The 21406-nt window shown below is 44.9% G+C and overlaps 1 protein-coding gene across 2 annotated transcripts in view; it reads right to left on the bottom strand.

Moving 5' to 3' along the window:
- HSD17B7 (hydroxysteroid 17-beta dehydrogenase 7) overlaps positions 1 to 7460 on the bottom strand; it is a 59215-nt gene extending 51755 nt beyond the window's left edge. Inside the window, exon 1 of one of the 2 annotated variants that reach the window (XR_012678698.1) lies at positions 7189 to 7460. Coding sequence is in view for 1 of the 2 variants with exons in the window: in XM_075184083.1 (XP_075040184.1) it covers positions 7189 to 7223 (35 nt within the window). In the remaining variant the exon portion in view is untranslated. The remainder of the gene's footprint in view (positions 1 to 7188) is intronic. The other variant, XM_075184083.1, reaches the window with a different exon arrangement.
- Positions 7461 to 21406: the final 13946 nt, after the last annotated feature.

The following is a 21406-nucleotide window of genomic DNA, read 5'->3' on the forward strand; positions in this document are numbered from 1 at the left end:
TGGGACTGCCCCATAGACCTTATACCGGAAGATTCTTAGGGGCAGAGTATTTCCTCTATCCTTACCGGAGACTCAGGCTATGGCCGATTACATTTCCCAAAATCATGAATGCGGTTTTATCCATAAATCTACTTCTCCCGCTGGTGCAGGATTCTTTTCTGTTAAAAAAAAAAAAGTGAGGTCTCTCAGGCCTTGTATTGATTATTGTAAATTGAATGCCATAACGATTAAGAATCTCTATCTTCTTCCTCTCATATCGGAGCTCTTTGACCGCATCCATGGAGCCAAGATCTTTACTAAATTGGACCTCAGGAGAGTCTACAACAGTGTTGGGTAACCTGTGACACTCCAGGTGTTGTGAAACTATAAGTCCCAGCATGCTTTGCCAATATATAGCAGCTTATTGCTGGAAGGGTATGCTGGGACTTGTAGTTTCACAACACCTGGAGTGTCACATGTTAGCCAACACTGGTCTACAACCTGATTCGGATTTCTCAAGGCGACGAATGTAAGACTGCCTTCAACACCAGGAATGGGGACTACGACTACCTTGTGAAGCCGGCGGTCTTCCAGGAATTTATTAACGAGATTTTTTGAGACCTGTTGTATCTATCCGTAGTTGGTCTACCTCAATGACACACTGATCTTTTCTCAAGATCTTTCCTCGCACCGAAAAAGCAAATCAAGGTAGTTCTGTCTCACCTCCGATAGAACAACCTGTACTGCAAGTTATAAAAGTGCCTATTTGAACAATCACCGGTACCCTTTCTTGGATACTTGATTTCTAGCAAGGGATGACAGATGGACCCCAAGAAAATGGGGGTTATTCTCGATTGGCCTCAATCTTCTGGACTTAAAGCCACTCAGCATTTTCGTCGGTTACTGTAATTATTATCGACAGTTCATCAAAGAGTTTTTCTCCTTCATTGCACCTATTACTTCTCTCACTCGCAAAAGGGAACAAGCAAAAAACTGGCCTCTGGAGGCAATTTTAGTCTTTGCGGATTCCTCTCCAGGAAGTTTTCACCCTGTGAAGCTAACTATGGCAACGGAGATAAGGAACTCCTCGCCATCAAGGTAGCTCTGGATGGATGGCGGTATCTCCATCCTATTACTGTATTCACGGATCATAAGAATCTTACCTATCTACAGTCGGGCCAATGTCTGAAACCTCGACAGCCCCGTTGGTCATTTTTTTTCCCAAATTCCAACTAATCTTAACCTTTCGTGCTGGCTCCAAGAATACTAGGGCTGATGCTAAACCTGTTATTAGTCTGCTCAAGATTCTGGCCCTGACCAAGTCTTCTCTAAAGACACCTCCTGTTGGACATTCTTTCGTGGAAGTGCACCTTCGCCCCAAACTTTCAACTTGGGCTCATGACTCCACACATTGGTGTCAGAAAAACCATTGCTCTCTTATCCCACAATTATTGGTGGCCTTCTCTAAGTTTTGATGTCCACAAATTAGTGGCGGCCTGTGATTTATGTGCCCACCACAAGACTCCCCCAGGAGATCTCCGGTTGGTCTTCTTCTCCCACTTCCTGTTCCAGCGTCTCCATGGACCAGCATTTGCATGGAAGTCATTACGGACCTCCCCAATAGTCATGGTTTCAACACCATTTGGGTGGTGGTTGATCGTTTCTCTAAATTGGCACACTTCGTCCTTCTTAAGAAGTTACCTTCTGTCACTGAGCTTGCCATTCTTTTTATCAGGAATACCTTTGTATTCATGGTTGCCTTCAGGAAATAATTTCCAAATGGGGGGGGGACAATTTATTTCCAGATTTTGGAGATCTTTTTGCAGACAACTTGGGATCAAGTTAAAATTCTCCTTGGGCTACCATCCCCAGACCAATGGTCAAACTGAGCAGGTTAACCAGAATTTTGAGACCTTTCTCTGGTGTTATTGTTCCAATCATCAAGCATCCTGGAGTGACCATCTTCCTTGGGCGGAGTTCTCTCATAACAACCATCAGCATGAATCCACCGGAGCATCTCCTTTCTTTACTATTTTTGGCAGACACTCTGTTTTACGTACCTTCTGACGAAACTAGTGTACCTGTACCGCTGTCCAAGGAATGGTTCATGACTTCTCCAGGATCTGGACCCAAGTACAAGACAAACTGCACAAGCACTTTGCGGATCGCTATCACAGAAATCATCCGGTTCTTCATGTTGGGGACAAGGTGTGGCTATCCACCCGTAATTTCAAGCTCAAAGTACAATCAATGAAGTTTGCACCTCGTTATCTTGGTCCCTTCCGCATCTCGCATGTCATCACCTACATGCTCCGGTTGCTTCCCTCTCTCCATGTACATAATTCTTTTCATGTATCCCTACTAAAACCTTTAATTCCTAATGAATTTTCTAACAATCATCTTCCACCTCCTCCCATCAAGTCTGTCCTGGGTGATGAGTATGGAAGGCATCTTGGACTTGCGTACCATTCGAGGCTAAATATAGTTTCTAGCTCATTGGAAAGGCCACAGACTGGAAGAGAGTTCCTGGGTCGATAAAAAGGATCTACAATCTCCCCATTTTCTCTCCGGTTTTCTTAGGGGCCAGTCTGCTATTCGTTCTGTTTCGGAGAGAGGGGTACTGTCAGGCGCTGTCTCCGCACTGACATTAAGTGCAGGAGACTGCCACCTGTCTTCTTCTGATCACCACATCCTGTTGTCTAGCAACGGGATGCTTCCTTGTACCTGCTCGGGGCACTCTGCACGAGCATACGCAGAAGACATCACGTCCCATTGCTAGGCAGTGGGACACTTCTCTGCCCCACCTGTCAGCAGTCAGCATACCTGACCGACAATTATCTTGCCCACCTATCGGGGCTCACAATTATATATATATATATATATATTATATATATATATATATATAGATAGATAGATAGATATAAAATATATATAAAGCAGCCTCTGGCTCCACTAGGGTGCCAGAGTATTGGTTCACCTGCTTCAGCACCTTGTTCTATATCCTGAATTTGCTCCTGTTGTGACCCATTTATCTCCTTTGACTTCCCTTTGGATTACGTTTTGGTACCTTGCTGCTAGTTCCAGTTTCTGACTTTTGGTTCGCTTTGACTATTTTTTGGATCTTCCATTGGTACATCGCTACTTGGCTGGTTCTTACCCGGATTGTTCGACTACGCCAGTCCACTCCTGTCGCTACATTGGTGGCTGTCTCGGAGAACCGCAACCTGCACACCCTCTTGCAACGAAGCCCAAACTCACTTGCGGAAGTTTCCTGGTGAACACCTGGGGTGCATTAGACTCTGCACCTTCCTGCTCAGCAGCGCATATACCGGCTAGTGACTACTCCGTCACAGTTGCAGGGTTATCTGGAATTGGTTCCTAAAATTGTTTTACTGCATGTCACTCTGTTGGAATGGCATGCGAGAGAAAAGCTTGTGTGCTCATAGAATAATGTGAGAAAACGTGGTGGGCATGAGGGGACATGTGGAAAAAATATGGTGGACATATTAGAGAAAAGCTGGAGGGCATATGGGGTGACATCTCAGAGAAAAGCTATTGTGCAGAGGGTGACTTTTGAAAGAAACGCTGGTGCAAAGGGGGTGGTGACATGTGAAAGAAAAGTTGGTACGCAAGGGGTTATGTGAAAAAGCTGGTGCGTAGGGGGGAGTCATGTGTGAAAATGCTGGTTCACGGAGGTGATGTGTGAGAACTGCTGGTGCACAAGGTTGATATTTGTGAGAAAAGCTGGAGTGCATGCAGTGACTTGTGAGGGAAAAGTTAGCGCATAGGGGGTGGCATGTCTGAAAAAAATCTGGTGCGCATGTGTGCAAGAGAAAAGCTGCTGCATGGCACATGACATGTGAGAAAAAAAATTGTGCACAGTGGAGGACATGTTTTAGAAAAGCTAGTGCACATGGGGTTGTTACGAGAGTAAATCTGGTGAATAGGGGCTTGTATGTATGAGAAAAGCTGGTGAGCTGGGGACATGTGTAAAAAATTCTTGTGTGCAGGCTTTGACATGGGAGAAAAGAGTGTACACAGGGATTCGCATGTTTGAGTAAAGCAGATGCTCAGGGGGTGACATTTGAAAGAAACAGGGTAATGTGAGAAAAGCTAATGTGCAGTGGGTGACGAGCGAGTAATGCTGGTGTGTATGGGGTGATGTGTGAGAAATGCTAGTGCACAGGAGTGATATATGAGAGTATAGCTGGTGCTCAGGTGATGACATTTCTGAAAAGGTTAGTGTGCAGGGGTGATACTTATGAGAAAAGGTGGTGCGCAGGCAGTGACATGTGAGAAAAATTCAGGTTCTCACATGTGAAAGAAAACTTGGTGCATGGGGGTAGCGTGAGAAGAGCTGGAGCACAGTGGTTACATGTGCGATACACACTGGTCGGCAGGGGAAGAATCCAAAAGAAAATACATTGGGGGGGTATTAGTATAGAAATCGAAAAGCTGGTGGACAGGAGAGATGTGCGAGAAATAACATGCACTGGAAATGAAGGGTACTAGGTTTAGAGGAAAGCTGAGAAAAAATCAATTTGCCAAAACGGTAGTGGATAGGTGGAATAGGCATCCAATAGAGGTGGTATGAGGCTAATATAATCAAACAATTTAAACAAGCTTAGTTGTTAGGGTTTAAAATAAATAGTGGAAACTAGATGGGCCAAGTTGTTCATATTTGCCGTCAAATTCTATTTTTCTGAATTTGTTATCATAACGGCAGAATTATTTACGGGTTAACATGACCGATTGAGATTTCTTATACACAATCTAACATTTAAGAAAACTATTGAAACTCTTCCACTCAAACTCCAAAAAGCAATGAAATTACGACGATTAAGGCAAAAGCCTTAATGGACGTGTTCCTTGCGCTATACAGACATTGTATGCCATCACATCCTGTGGTTAGTTGCAGATTCAGCACTATCATAGAATGAGATTGCTGTCATTCACAAAATGGTAGAGCTGCTAATTCACAGATTTGTGTGTTCACTGGGATACACACAAGCAATTTATCTAGCTACAAAATTCAGAGCTTGACCCTGACAGCTAACACCATCTGAAGAGATGCTTAACTATTAACAGTTATATTTGCTGGAGTTTGGCATTTCCTATATTTGTGTAAGTTTATGTATAGGCGGAGAAGCCATTTGATATTAAATGTACGTTTATTTTCTTTGAAATAGTCTAGTGCCCAACATTTAACTTTGCACTGCATAGCGTGGGCTGAGCAGGTAGAGTATGTCAAAGTCATATAATTAGATGAAGGAAAGTATATTGATTAATATTGTTTTACTGTGCGATTGCGATCAGTATGCCACATGTTTCGTGTCATGGCGCAATCTAACGATAAAGCATGCACGCATACTCTCGCACTTTCACATTCATTTATATATATATATCATATTTATAATGGTTACATTCCACAGTCGTTTATGAGCAGATGTTATTTGGTTTATATTTATATAATATAAGGTTATATGTACACTTTAGTGATATTTTAAGTTCAGGTCGCGTGAAACATGTTTGGTATCATTCTAATCCCCTATTTATCCGCAGTTGTCCGGTTTATTCACCGAAAGGATCGCATATTGCGTTCGCTAGTTATCGATGATAGGGAATAAATGATCAGAATGATATTGTCTGTGTAATGCTAATAGACCAGTTTGAACCAGTTCTTGGCAGGAAAACAAAGTATGCATCATCTGGAGAGCTGACCCCCACCTTTGGAATGCAAATCCCCACCCTTGGAGGGGGTTGCTTGAACTGACCTATGCACTGTAATACACTGGACCTTCCTGCAGCCTGAACCTATGGAAACTTGACAAGTCATCTGTATTGTCTTCACTATATCACTAAATGTATATATACAGCTCCCTGAGACCAGCTAATACCACTTTCATACTGCCGCCCCGGCAATATCCCGGGTTGTTAACCCGGGATATTGCCGGGGCACAGGGCAGTATAGATAAGAAGATTCCCGGGTCGGGCGGGTTCATACTGCACCTGCCCGACCCGGGTTTTAGAAAAAAAAAGTGTAAAAAAAGATTTTAATTAAAAAAAAATACATAACAAATGTTTACTTAACTTATTTTCAGCCAGCGGTGTCTCCGGTGCGTTGCCGGCTGTCAGGGGAACCTCTGGGTACTAAAATGACGTAATTTCTAGTCCATTAGACTTCTAACGTGTGACCAACACCCACTTTTCCCTGATATTGCCTGCAATAACCCTGGTGGCAGCGATAACATTTGCCTGGCTTCAACTGAAGATTTCACCAAGCGAATTGCATTAGTGTTATGGCGGTACTAGTACTGACGTTTCCTATTCTGTTAACAGATTAAAACTATTTAATCATGTAAAAATGCTTTATCCCTTGCATAAAACATTTTTTTTAAAAAAAAATTATATCTATATTCTATTCACGGAGACACCTTGTGTCAGAGATTTTACAGGAATCTCCGCTCATTTATTCTCGCACACCATAGAGGTGCACAAAAAAATGAGCGTTGATACCTACTGTACTGGCCGGCAACATTGCTGTGACGTCTACGTGCCACATTGGCAACAATTGAATCTTCCCTAATGACTGGCGAATCGGCAAGTTAACCCATAGCGCTTCAGGCCAGTATCACTTTGACAGCTGTGCATCGCAGAGCTGGGCCAGTGAAATATATATATATATATTTTTATTTTTTTTAAACGTGATTTTATTTTTAACAAAATTACTATGAAAACAGAAATAATTGATACATTTATTTATTTTTAAGTGTAGTTCTTGTCACGTATCTATTAGTATAATAAGAGCCCTTAAAATCTGTCCTGCGTTTACATAGCATTTTTACTTTGTATAGCAGTTGACGCTTCCCACACTTTATGAACTCCGCTGCCCTGCACTGCATTTTTGTCAAACACCTGAGTAGTCACCGTCTGGTCGCGGATGCCACATCCACACCATAGCCAGAGCAGAAGAAGGAGGCAACAGCGAATGGGGTAACCCACTACAAGTGATCACTCAAAAGACCAGCAAATATTTCGCACAACAACAAAAGTCTAAATAATTTTGTGCAACATGTTTCCCTCTGGTTACATATGTAATCATTTGATTTAATACGTAATCCTGTGAATCTTTAGTAACGGTTCCAAAAGCAGACCATTTGTTCATATATACCGCAATAATACACACCTGCCAACAGTTTTACCCCTCACCTGTTAGCTCCGGTAATTACCACGACCTTTCGCATACCTGTGGTAGTTCGGATCAGTGCCAGGTAGGGATGTCACACGTCTTGTTAGCTATGACAATAGCAAGAGCAAACGAGAATGGGCTGAGATACAACCACGAGAACCCGCACAAGATATGCAGTAAAGGGGTGGTACCAGCTCCAAGCTTAACTGTATGCAAAAGGGGCCGACTTCTAAATCTGATCATGAATGAAAGTGTGGAACTTCAAAAGAACTGTAAAGATAAGGAGGCGTGTCCTCGTCCTAGACCGTGCGTCTGTGTGAGGTGATGATCACACGATGGGTGGGGTTTACGATCGTAACTACCAATGAGCGGCGTCCTTCTCGATATGGGGCGTATCTTCACATGGGGAGGGTTTGGGGTTTCTGAATTTCAGCTGCTTCTAGAGAGAAATACAAATGATATTAGCCTTTGTGGTGCATGTCATATTATGTGATCTTCTAGTATATTTTCAAGCTACAAACGCCGGATTTCTGGTTGAATTTAGTTATTCGTTTTGGCTCCATGTTCACCTGTGCTCTGTTTTATAGGGGTATTTGCTAAAGAGTATTATTATTATTTTATTATTAATTTTTATTTATAAGGCACCACTAGGTATCCGTAGCGCTGTAGAGGGACAGACAGAAACACAATACAGGGCGAGACAGCACGGTACAGTTAACAAAAAGCACAGTAACTCGGAAGCTCAATGTACAGCTAGATGAGAGGTGAGAGCCCCCAGCGGGGTAGCTAGAAGGGTAGAAGGGCGGGAGGACCTCACAGAGGAGACAAGGAGCTGGAGAGAAGAGTTAAGGTGGTGGAGAACAGGAGGAAAGAAGGCCCTGCTCAAAGGAGCGTACAATCTAAGGGGAGGGTAGGACGGACGGAGTAGAGACTAGAATGGACAGGTGTAGGAAACCCAATTTGCATAGGATGAACAGGGAGTAGTGATTTAAGGACAAGGGTAAAAGTAGATGGGTGGGATAGGGGAAGGAGGAATATATACAGCTATGTCAATGAAGGCAGCAGAGGAAGGAGCAGAGGTGCTCTTAAACCCACCGGGCCTGATTCATTAAGGATCTTAAATGAAGAGGATTCTTATTTCAGTCTCCTAGACAAAACCATGGTACATTGCAAGGGGTGCAAATGAGTGTTCTGTTTTGCACATAAGTTAAATACTGCCTGTTTTTTCATGTAGCACACAAATACTTGATAGCTTCTTTGTACACTGAAATTTAAAGTTGATATGTGTGTGCTACATGAAAAAACAGTCAGTATTTAACTTATGTACAAAACAGAACACTCATTTGCACCCCTTGCAATGGTTTTGTCCAGGAGACGGAAATAAGAATCCTCTTCATTTAAGATCCTTAATGAATCAGGCCCGGTGTCTCTGAAAAGTGTATAATCTAGCCTGCCTTATGCATACCACGCTAAATCTACAATCAAACAGAGGGTGTACTTATGTATTATTTATAAAATTATTTGAAAATAATGACATTTTACATTACGTGTATTTAAATTATTAAAATAATATGCATTATTATACATATTACTATATTTTGTAATCTATTGGATGCAATTCAACCTATATACTGTCGTTTTTCCAACCCCATTCTCCCCAAATAATTGCCAGACATTTCAAAATCACTGCAATGGCTGTTTTCTCTTATGTTAAGTATATACAATTGGAGATCAATGAGGGATCAATTTAATAAATCACTGGAAGTCAGTAAGGGCCTGATTCATTAGCTGACTTAAACTGTTCGAAAGTTCCATAGCAAATTTTAAGTAAAATCAGGGAGACAGGTAATGAGCGATTCAACAGGGAACAAATATCTAGATACGTACGAAGATGAATCCGTTATTAAATTACTTACGTAGCGGGAAAAAATACGTAACTTTACACAAGTCCTCAGCAGTCCAATCCCTGTACCTTTTGCAGAATATCAGTCTGTCCCTGATGTTTTTCCTCGAGAGAAGTGACTTCTTTGCTGGCCTTCTTGACACCAGGCCATCTTTCAAAAGTCTTTGCCTCACTGTGCATGCAGATGAACTCACACCTGCCTGCTGCCATTCCTGAGCCAGCTTTGCACTGGTGGTGCCCTGATCCCGCAGCTGAATCAACTTTAGGAGACGTCCTGGCGCTTGCTGGACATTCTTGGGCGCCTTCAAGCCTTCTTCACAACTATTGAACTTCTCTCCTTCAAGTTTTTGATGATCCGATAAATGGTTGACTTAGGTACAATCTTACTAGCAGTAATATCTTTGCCTGTCAAGCCCTTTTTGTGCAAAGCAATGATGACTGCACATGTTTCCTTGCAGCTAACCATGGTTAATAGAGGAAGAACAATGATGTTGAACACCACACCCCTTTTAAAGCTTCCAGTCTTTTATTCTAACTCAATCAGCATGACAGAGTGATCTCCAGACTTGTCCTCATCAACATTCTCACCTGTGTTAATGAGAGAATCACTGACCTGATGTCAGCTGGTCCTTTTGTGGCATGGCTGAAATGCAGTGGAAATGTTGTTTTCGGGATAAAGTTCATTGCCATGGCAAAGAGGGACTTTGAAATGAATTGCAATTCATCTGATCACTCTTCATGACATTCTGGAGTATATGCAAATTTCCATCATAAAAACTGAGGCAGCAGACTTTGTGAAAAATAACATTTGTCTCATTCTCAAAACTTTTTGCCAAGACTGTATTATGCAGAACTGTTGTAACCTATTTATTCTGATTAACATTTATATGATTATATCACCTGGGACAAATGTCTTTAATGTTTTAATGCTAATATTAAATCGCACACACACATCGGTCGGGGAAAAGCTAGAGTGCTTGTGAGGATACCACCTTTAGCTGGGATGGCAGTTACCCTCTGTGGGATTCAACTCACTCGGGCAGACCAGAATATATCCAAAATAAGACTTTACTACGACAGCACAACACCACAAGACGTTCACAAGTTACAGGGTAAATGGTAGCATGTATCCTCCAGCAGCCTTTTGCAGTCAGCATTCCAAAGTAATAATCTCTGTCTCTTTCAGGGTCTTACCCTCCCGCAATATTACCACTACCAATTAGCAAAACAGTTATGGTGTCCCCCAGCCTGGGTTACTGGCTCACACCGTCCCTGTCCTGGTAGGGTTTCCTCTAGCGGCACCACAATGCCTGGCCCAGAGTCCTTTTCACTGATGTCTTGTACACCAGGATCCTCCAAACTAGAATAGCTCCTTTGACATTCTGCTCTCCCTATATTCTTCCCTGTATACCCAGGAAGTAGGGTCAAATGTCTCAAACCACCTCCCCCTTACAGCAGAAACACTTTAGCTGCTAGACATACTGTCCCTGTTACCTTGATTATACAATAGAATGGCTAAATTCAATTAGCTATTTTGGCTGTATACACTAAACATGAGGTTACAATATTACACTAGGGAATGACACTGCATGCTTACATGAAACAATAGGACTTTTGACACATTGCATCAGCATTGTATTACGCCATCTGAATCTGTGATACATTTTGATACAATCATCATCATCATCATCATCATCAGTTATTTATATAGCGCCACTAATTCCGCAGCGCTGTACAGAGAACTCATTCACACCAGTCCCTGCCCCATTGGAGCTTACAGTCTAAATTCCCTAACATACATACAGACATACACATGCACACACAGACAGACAGACTAGGGTCAATTTAATATCAGCCAATTAATCTACCAGTATGTTTTTGGAGTGTGGGAGGAAGCCGGAGCACCCGGAGGAAACCCACGCAAACACAGGGAGAACATACAAACTCCACACAGATAAGGCCATGGTCGGGAATCGAACTCATGACCCCAGTGCTGTGAGGCAGAAGTGCTAGCCACTAAGCCACTGTGCAGCCCACACTAACATTTATAGTGATACATATTGATACATTTCCCAATGCTATTTCACCCAATATATTACTGTGGAGGCACATTGCATATCTTTTACAAGTTCTAACCTCATTACCTCTCAGATTACCTGTTAACCTAGCTAATTAACATGGGCTGCCAGCTGGTTAACTCAGACATTGTTCTGATTACAAACCAAATCTCAGCTGCACCTCATACAATAGACATTTGAGACAAATGGTAATTACATTAGCTAACACAAGCAAACTTACTGATTTTGTCCTGTTATTTTCACACAGTATGGCAATATTCTTTATATTTATACTACACACAATATTGCAGGTAATAGCAAGGGCAAAATATACCTAATAACATGAAATAATAATATACACAATACACCGATGCTCTGGTGTATATACTTAGACTGGGCCAAGGATTAAAAAGTACATTAAACTGTGAGAAACGGGTGATGAATACAAAGTTCTCAGTCCAGTGGCAACCCGTTTCCTCACATTCCTCCCCTACTTTTTAAACTTGAGCCCCAGTCTCTACTGCAGGTTTTATGTGGTCTTCCACAAGATGAACCAATTTCCTGCTGGGCTGTGCGCAGCCTCCAGCGTTCACTTGCTGCATCTTGTTATATTCTTGCAGCCGCCAGCACCTATCAATTCCTAGAGCCGCTGCGGGAAGTCTCCGTCTCCTGCTCCAGTAGCTACTCTGAGCCCTGCTGTCTAAGAGCCCTACAGACTGCCTTTCCCTGGTTGTCTGGGGTCCTGTCTGGCGACGCCTCCCCCTTTCCCAGTTCCCTTCTGCGCTGGGATTACTCATTTCCCCAGCCTGCGTCCGCTTATGGACTGGCTTCTTGCAGGAATCCTGCTGCACACTATCTTCTACAGGGACTACTGAGAGTAACATCACGCAGTCATCAATGTCCTGCTTTCTATGCTGCCTTCTCCCCTCCTGTGTCCGACTGTCCCTGTTGCAGCCCTGCCCTAACATATTCTTGCAATCTGCCCAGTTGGCTATGTAGCGGTCTATATCCCTCGCTAAACCTAACCACATGAACTGCTGTCTGAACCTGGCTCGTGTTCTCCTTTTTTCCTCAGTGTTTGGTACCCCCTTCCCCATGGGCCTGAGCTATAAACCGATCCCGATATTCGGGTGGGACTACCAACCTGTACTTATGATTTGGGCTGGACACCGTATACAGCAACCCGTCCAACCAAGCACAATCCTCTACCACCCCAGTCTTATATGACATATCTGCTAATGCCCGCATCCCTTCTAGATCTGGATCTAGTAACTGGGCTTCTTGCAGTCTAGATTTATCCTCCTCCCCCAGGACTAACCCCCCCTCAGGATGGTCTTGGCTACTCACCCTCAGAGGTCCGGAGATGGTAAAGAGACGTTGCTGATACCCGTTAGTTACTGGCGTGTAGAAGTGGTTGTTCTTCCTCTGCCTGGGGCTCGCCTTTCTATGGGCATCTTTTCCAACAAAATCATTCTCGATGTCTTGCCCCAAATCATTGCCCAAAATCACCTCATTGAACATTCCCGCCATAACTCCAACTTCCACCAGGTTGTTACAATGGCCCCAATGCAACTGGACTTGGGCTGTTGGAATCTCTGCCCATTTTCCATCCTCCATCCTAACTTTAAAGTACTTGTTGGGGATAATACTTCTGAAATCCACCAACTCGGGCCGTACCAGGGTGATGGCTGCCACACAGTCCCTAAATCCTTGGGCTTTTCTGCCATCCACCCATACAGATTTCAAGTGCCTGTAAAGGCGTCCTCCTGTTGTTTGCTTCATATCAGCCACAGCATTGCAAGTGGCACTTACCCCCTTCGCCTCTGGGGCATCAGGGTGGTAGTGTTTGTTTTTCCGGGGGTGGCTCCTGCCAACAGCTCCCGTGGGTGGTAAATGGTCTAATTGACCTCCTTTCCTGGGACACTGCTGTCGAAGATGCCTCTGGTATCCACATCGATGGCACCGCTTACAGATTTGTCCGGAGTGTGGTATCGCTTGTCCTCGTTTGCTGGGTCGCCTTGGGCCTTCACTTTGCCCCGTGTCTGTTTTTTTCCCAGGACTGAGGGTTACACTTTTCCACCCAATCCTGAAGGCTGGGAAATATCTCAGTCAGCCCTGCTTTTACCAGCTCGAGTCCTTCTCTCCGGATCCAATGACCGAGGACGTGCTGCAGCTCTTGACGAAGCTGACCATAGTCATAGCTTCCACTGTGCACTGCTACTGGCCTGGGGTGGGGGATGTCTGTATGGTAGCTGCAATCTCCGGAATCCTTACTGGTTGATCCTGAAAGAGTAGGGCAAGGTCTGAGGGTTCCAGTCGCGCCTGCTCCTTGGGCAGTGAAGTAGTATAGTAGCTCTCCCCAGTCTCATTGGACCATTACCCCACCACATCTGGAAAGTTCTCCTGACTTTCCTTAATAAAGTTCACCTCAGACAGTTTTGCACATATGAATCCCCCATCACTCAGCACCAATATACGAGGTTGCTCCTGGTCCTTACCCAACTTCTTGGCTTCCAGGATTTCTGCAACATAAGTTCCAACTTGGGTGGCTTCCACTACTGGGACGTCTGCTACTTCCTGCCCGCATCATCGATTAGGCACAGGTCCCATTTGTGTAGTTTTTCCACTAGTTGTGGCCTGAAGTCATCCTGGGTGGTGGTAATTTCCCTTGCCCGGCATAATCCCCGGAGTTCATCCAGTTTTAGGGAGTTATACTTGATCATGTCTCACGTTTCTTGCAACTCCTCTGATAGGCTTCCTTTGGGTGCTGTGTAGCCCGTGCTGTGCTGTACCTACAAGGATCTTGGACTGCAACCACTTGCATCCCTTGCAGCCTTCCCTGTTCTTGCTACGCTGGGCCGAGTGTCCCCACTGCTTGCCACCAAATGTGAGGATACCACCCTTAGCTGGGATGGCAGATACCTTCTGAGGGATTCAACTCACTCGGGCAGACCAGAATATATCTAAAATAAGACTTTATTACGACAGCACAACACTACAAGACGTTCACAAGTTACAGGGTAAATGGTAGCATGTATCCTCCAGCAGCCTCTTGCAGTCAGCATTCCAAAGTAATAATCTCTGTCTCTTTCAGGGTCTTACCCTCCCGCAATATTACCACTACCAGTTAGCAAAACAGTTATGGTGTCCCCCAGCATGGGTTACTGGCTCACACCGTCCCTATCCTGGTAGGGTTTCCTCTAGCGGCACCACAATGCCTGGCCCAGAGTCCTTTTCACTGATGTCTTGTACACCAGGATTCTCCAAACTAGAATAGCTCCTTTGAAATTCTGCTCTCCCTATATTCTTCCCTGTATACCCAGGAAGTAGGGTCAAATGTCTCAAACCATCTCCCCTTTACAGTAGGAACACTTTAGCTGCTAGACATACTGTCCCTGTTACCTTGATTATACAATAGAATGGCTAAACTCAATTAGCTATTTTGGCTGGATACCTTAAATATGAGGTTACAATATTACACCAGGGAATGACACTGCACGCTTACATGAAACAATAGGACTTTTGACACATTGTATCAGCATTGTATTACGCCATCTGAATCTGTGATACATTTTGATACAATAACATTTATAGTGATACATATTGATACATTTCCCAATGCTATTTCACCCAATATATTACTGTGGAGGCACATTGCATATCTTTTACAAGTTCTAACCTCATTACCTCTCAGATTACCTGTTAACCTAGCTAATTAACATGGGCAGCCAGCTGGTTAACTCAGACATTGTTCTGATTACAAACCAAATCTCAGCTGCACCTCATACAATAGACATTTGAGACAAATGGTAATTACATTAGCTAACACAAGCAAACTTACTTATTTTAATAGCAAGGGCAAAATGTACGTAATAACCAGGGCCAGACTGGGACTAAAAATCAGCCCTGGCATTTAAAGCACACAAGCCCACGTGTTGTGGGCTCCATGCACTATATTGTTGCAAACTGATGCTGGCGCAGTACAACATAATGTAGTATGAGTGTGTGTGTGTGTGTGTGGGGGGGGGGGGGGTATTTATTTCTCCTAATGACCCTCAACATTACATTATTAGCACCCCAATTACATCAATAAATACCATGACAATACATTATTAGTACCCAAATTACAGCAATAAATAACCCCCCACAAACACTCATACTACATCAATCACCCCCACATTACAGCAACCGGCATCACCCCACACATTACAGCAACCGGCATCACCCCCCACATTACAGCATCCAGCATCACCCCCCACATTACAGCGTCCAGCATCACCTCCCACATTACAGCATCCAGCATCACCCCCCACATTACAGCGTCCAGCATCACCCCTCACATTACAGCGTCCAGCATCACCCCCCACATTACAGCATCCAGCGTCACCCCCCACATTATAGCAATACCCTCTCCTACTTATTAGCAATACTAAGCACCAAACACACTACAACATTGCCACCAGCACACCACCCCATACTACAGCAATACCACCAATTATACAGACGCCACTGTAGGAAACAATGTTTTGCTTTTTTCAAATCTCCCACAAAATAGCAACAACGAACAGAGTACTTACACACACATAGAGGTAACAGATACCCTTTTCCCTCAATTAAATAGTAATGGCAGAATTTTCATGAATCATTCCACATGAAATAAAACTAACATATATCTAAAAAAAACATAACTATTGAATGATCAGTTGAACCCACACGGCTGCATTAAAAGTATATCCATCTACAGTAAAATGTCAGAGAAAAATATTTTTGTTTTACTACAGTAATTGGATATGCGCCTTTTCTATTCATTTTAAATAACACAGTATATAAATTAAGGGGGATAGAGGAGGGGGGTGAGAAATAATTGGATGTGATCCATCAGTTTGATTAGATAGGAAACATTTAGATTATTTACCTGGAGACGTCTACCCCCTTGACTCACAGGCAGGGCTGACAAGAGGAATTTTGGGCCCCGATACAGCAACTTTTTTGGGCTCCCATCATATTCAACAATTAAAGACTTGGCTTTGGCAGAAGTTCATATGATGCCACACCGTAGTGTGCCCAGTTCATATTATGCCACATCGTAGTGCCCCAAGGTCATATTATGCCACATAGTATTACCCTCAATTCATATTTGGTCATGCAGAAGTGCCCACAAATCATATTATGGCATAGTAGTGCCCCCAAAACATATACCATACAGTAGTGCCCACAAATCCTATTATGTCACAACAGTGCCTTCAAATCATATTATGCTACAATAGTGACCCCAAATAACATTATGCCATAGTAGTGCCCCCAAATCATTAGTAAAGCTCAGACAAAAACTCATTCACAAATAAAAATTGGTACAGCATATCAGATACTGAGTGTGAGTCCCAAGAGCAGCTTAATACATCATTTACAATGCAAACAAAAATAGATATATTGACACAATTACAGATAAAATTTATGACAAGCAATGTTTTTTCCTCTTAATTAAAAATCTCTGTACAGATAAATATGCAAAAAACATTACAGCGCAATAATGAGCAATACATAGTGTTAAACATTATTGGATACGCTGTAGTGTCCCCAGTTCAAGAAAGGATGGTTAAAAACATATTGCACACGAGAAAATATATGAACTTACCTGATTATGGCATCGTGTGTTCTGTTCTTCTACTGGGCGCGCTGGGCGAGGTGTCAGCTCACACAGGCAGTCGGGAGCAGGAATAGAGGGCAGTGGTCGAAGCAGAAATTTAGGAGTGGGGGTATAGAAAATACAAGTAAATGGAGTATGAAGGCTTGATTTTTTATTTTTTTTTAACACTTGTCCCCTCTGTGCATTTCCATTCTTCATTATTACTTGTGTTTTATGATAGCTGCATCCCTGACATTTGAATTCTTAAGATGTCTCTCCCTTTACACTTTCTTTTACCTATGCCCCTGCACCATCTTCTCCTTTGTCCCTCTCTCCTTTCTCCGCTGGCTCTCTCACATCTTCCTGTACCACCTACTCCCCTGGCTCTCTCACACGTCTTCCTGCACCCTCTACCCCCTGGCTCTCTCACTCCTCTTCCTGCACCCCCTACCTCCCTGGCACTCTCACCCTCTCTCCCACCACCCTCTTCCCCCTGGCTCTCTCACCCCCTCTCCCAGCACCCCCTTCCCCTTTGGTTCTCTCACCCCCTTCCCCTTTGGCTCTCTCACCCCCTCTCCTAGCGCCCCCTTCCCCTTTGGCTCTCTTAACCCCTCTCCCAGCACCCCCTTCCCCTTTAGCTCTCTCACCCCTCTCCCAGCACCCCCTTCCCCTTTGGCTCTCTCACCCCCTCTCCCAGAACCCCCTTCCCCTTTGGCTCTCACCCCCTTTCCCAGCACCCCCTTTGGCTCTCTCACACCCTCTCCCAGCACCACCTGGCTATCTCACCCCATTTCCCAGCATCCCATGGCTCTCACCCCTTCTCCCAGCACCCCCTGGCTCTCACCCCCTCTCCCAGCACCCCCTGGCTATCTCACCCCCTTTCCCAGCACCCCATGGCTCTTCCACACTCTTGACCCCCCCCCCCCCCGCACGAGAATGAGGACACCCACGTGACCCCACCCCCAAAAATCGCGGCACCCCCCAACCCCCCGAAAATCGCGGAAACCCCGCCCCTCTTCAGTAAAAAACCCCCCAAAAAACCCAGGAAACTAACCAGTGTAACAGTACACCAGTGCACAGCATAACGGGGGAGGGACCTGAGGAGCGCGCAGCAGAGGTGGCTGGCTCCTGGGGAGGAACCAGCCACCAAGAAGACGGGAGGAGTCGGGCCGGCCCATCCAGCCATCGGCCCTTCTGGCATTTGCCAGAAGTGCCAGATGGCCAGTCCGGCCCTGCTAATAACATGAAATAATAATACACATAATACACCGATGCTCTGGTGTATATACTTAGACTGGGCCAAGGATTAAAAAGTACATTAAACTGTGAGAAACGGGTGATGAATACAAAGTTCTCAGTCCAGTAGCAACCCGTTTCCTCACAGTGCTTTTGTCACAGGGGTGGGTACCCCTAGGGAGGAGGGGGCACATCTTCCTAGGGAATGTGTGGAACATCTTTCCCTCATTCATTACACTCATAAGTAAGGATGAACGGACTCGGATTCCTGAAATCCGAGCCCCCCCGAACAGCGCGGATCCGAGTCAGATCCGAGCACTGTCCGGGTATTCCCGCCGATTCCGAAACTTAAAACGAGGCTCTGAGTCATAATCCCGCTGTTGGATCCCGCGATACTCGGATTCTTTAAATTCCCCGCTTGCCGCCGCCATCTTCACTCGGGCATTGATCAGGGAAGAGGGAGGGTGTGTTAGGTGGTCCTCTGTCCTGCTATTTCTCGTGCTGTGCTGTGCTGTGATGTGCTGTGCTGTGCTCTGTCCTGCTGAGTCCAGTGGTGCTTTTGCCAGTGCTCTGTCCTGCTGAGTCCAGTGGTGCATCAGTCCAGTGCTCTGTCCTTGCTGAGTCCAGTGGTGCATCAGTCCAGTGCTCTGTCCTTGCTGAGTCCAGTGGTGCATCAGTCCAGTGCTCTGTCCTTGCTGAGTCCAGTGGTGCATCAGTCCAGTGCTCTGTCCTTGCTGAGTCCAGTGGTGCATCAGTCCAGTGCTCTGTCCTTGCTGAGTCCAGTGGTGCATCAGTCCAGTGCTCTGTCCTTGCTGAGTCCAGTGGTGCATCAGTCCAGTGCTCTGTCCTTCCTGAGTCCAGTGGTGCATCAGTCCAGTGCTCTGTCCTTGCTGAGTCCAGTGGTGCATCGGTCCAGTGCTCTGTCCTTGCTGAGTTCAGTGGTGCATCAGTCCAGTGCTTTGTCCTTGCTGAGTACAGTGGTGCATCAGTCCAGTGCTTTGTCCTTGCTGAGTACAGTGGTGCATCAGTCCAGTGCTCTGTCCTTGCTGAGTCCAGTGGTGCATCAGTCCAGTGCTCTGTCCTTGCTGAGTCCAGCGGTGTTTTTGTCCTGTGATTTGTTTTGCAAAGTGCATCTTTATTTTAAAAGTATTAAAAAATCTTCCCAAAATATTATAATTCGACAAAAATCCTTTAAAAAAAATATTAAAAAATAATCTAAAAAGTCTAAAAAAAATTATTGCAGTCCATTAACATTAATACTGCAATCTATTAAAAATTGTTCACTGTTCTTGCAGTATTTAAAAAATAGTACTGTAATACAACGTGTGCTGCATATAATGGAGTACCAAAATTTGGAGGATAAAGTAGGGAAAGATCAAGACCCACTTCCTCCTAATGCTGAAGCTGCTGCCACTAGTCATGGCATAGACGATGAAATGCCATCAACGTTGTCTGCCAATGCCGATGCCCAATCTCCTAGTAGAGGGCATGTAAAATCCAAAAAGCAAAAGTTCACTACAATTAGTAAAAAAAGAAAATTGAAAACATCTGAGGAGAAACGTAAACTTGCCAATATGACCTTTACGACACGGAGTGGCAAGGAACGGCTTAGGCCCTGGCCCGTGTTCAGGACTAGTGGTTCAGCTTCACCCAAGGATCTAAGCCCTCCTCTTTCCCCCCCCCCTCCAAAAAATTTAAAAGAGTTATGCTGTCAGCAACAAAACAGCAAACAACTCTGCCTTCTAAACAGATGACATCACAAATCCCCAAGGCGAGTCCAAGGGTGTTGGGGGTTGCGAAGCCTGACCTTCCCATCACTGTACGGGAAGAGGTGACTCCATCCACCATTTGCAGCACACCCTCTGCATATGCTGGTAGGATGACCCACAGTGTAGATCCAGATTTGGATAATCAATGTGTCAAGGAGGCTATTGATGTAGCTGGCGTTGTGGAGGAACTTGATGAGGAGGATGCTGATGTGGTTATTTTAAATGAGGCACCAGGGGGGAAAAAAGTGGATGTCCATGGGATGAAAAAGCCCATCTTCATGCCTGGTCAGAAGACCAAGAAATGCACCTCTTCTGTCTGGAGTTATTTTTACCCCAATCTGGATAACAAATGTATGGCCATATGTAGCTTATGTAAAGCTCAAATAAGCAGTGGTAAGGATCTTGCCCACCTAGGGACATCCTCCCTTATACGTCACCTGAATAACTTTCATAGTTCAGTGATTAGTTCAGGAACTGGGGCTAGGACTGTCATCAGTCCAGGGACACCTAAATCCCTTGGTCCTGTTGGATACACACCACCAACACCCTCCTCGTCAACTTCCTCCACGATCTCCATCAGATTTAGTCCTGCAGGCCATGTCACCAGCCAGACTGAGTCCTCTTCAATACGGGATTCATCTGAGGAATCCTGCAGCGGTACGCCTACTACTGCCGCTGCTGCTGTTGCTGCTGGTAGTCGGTCATCTTCCCAGAGGGGAAGTCGCAAGAACGCTACGTCTTTCACCAAACAGTGGACCGTCCAACAATCGTTTGCCATGAGCACCAAGTACGACACTAGTCATCCTATGGCAAAGCGGATAACTGCGTCAATAACAGCAATGTTGGTGTTAGACGTGCGTCCAGTGTCCACCATCAGTGGAGTGGGATTTAGACGGTTGATGGAGGTATTGTGTCCCCGGTACCAAATCCCGTTGAGATTCCACTTCACTAGGCAGACGATACCAAAGATGTACAGAGAAGTACGAACAAGTGTCCTCAGTGCTCTTAAAAATGCGGTTGTACCCACTGTCCACTTAACCACGGACATGTGGACAAGTGGTTCAGGGCAAACGAAGGACTATATGACTGTGACAGCCCACTGGGTAGATGCATCGCCATCCGCAGCAACAGCAGCAGCTGCATCAGTAGCAGCATCTCCACAACGGCTGCTCGTGCCAAGGCAGGCAACATTGTGTATCACAGGTTTTAATAAGAGGCACAATGCTGAGAACCTCTTAGAGAAACTGAGGGAAATCATCTCACAGTGGCTTACCCCACTTAGACTCTCCTGGGGATTTGTGGTGCCAACGCCAGTAACATTGTGTGGGCATTACATATGGGCAATTTCCAGCACGTCCCATGTTTTGCCCACACCGTTAATTTGGTGGTGCAGCATTACCTCAAGAGTGACAGGGGTGTGCAGGAGATGCTTGCGGTGGCGCGCAAAATTGCTGGACACTTTCGGCATTAAGCCAGTGCCTACCGCAGACTAGAGGCACATCAAAAAACCATGAACCTGCCCTGCCATCACCTCAAACAAGAGGTTGTGACGCGCTGGAACTCCACCCTCTATATGCTTCAGAGGATGGAGGAGCAGCAAAAGGCCATTCAGGCCTACACAGCCACCTACGACATAGGCAAAGGAGT

The sequence above is a fragment of the Mixophyes fleayi genome, chromosome 8 (genome assembly GCF_038048845.1).
Source record: "Mixophyes fleayi isolate aMixFle1 chromosome 8, aMixFle1.hap1, whole genome shotgun sequence".
Taxonomy (NCBI): domain Eukaryota; kingdom Metazoa; phylum Chordata; class Amphibia; order Anura; family Limnodynastidae; genus Mixophyes; species Mixophyes fleayi.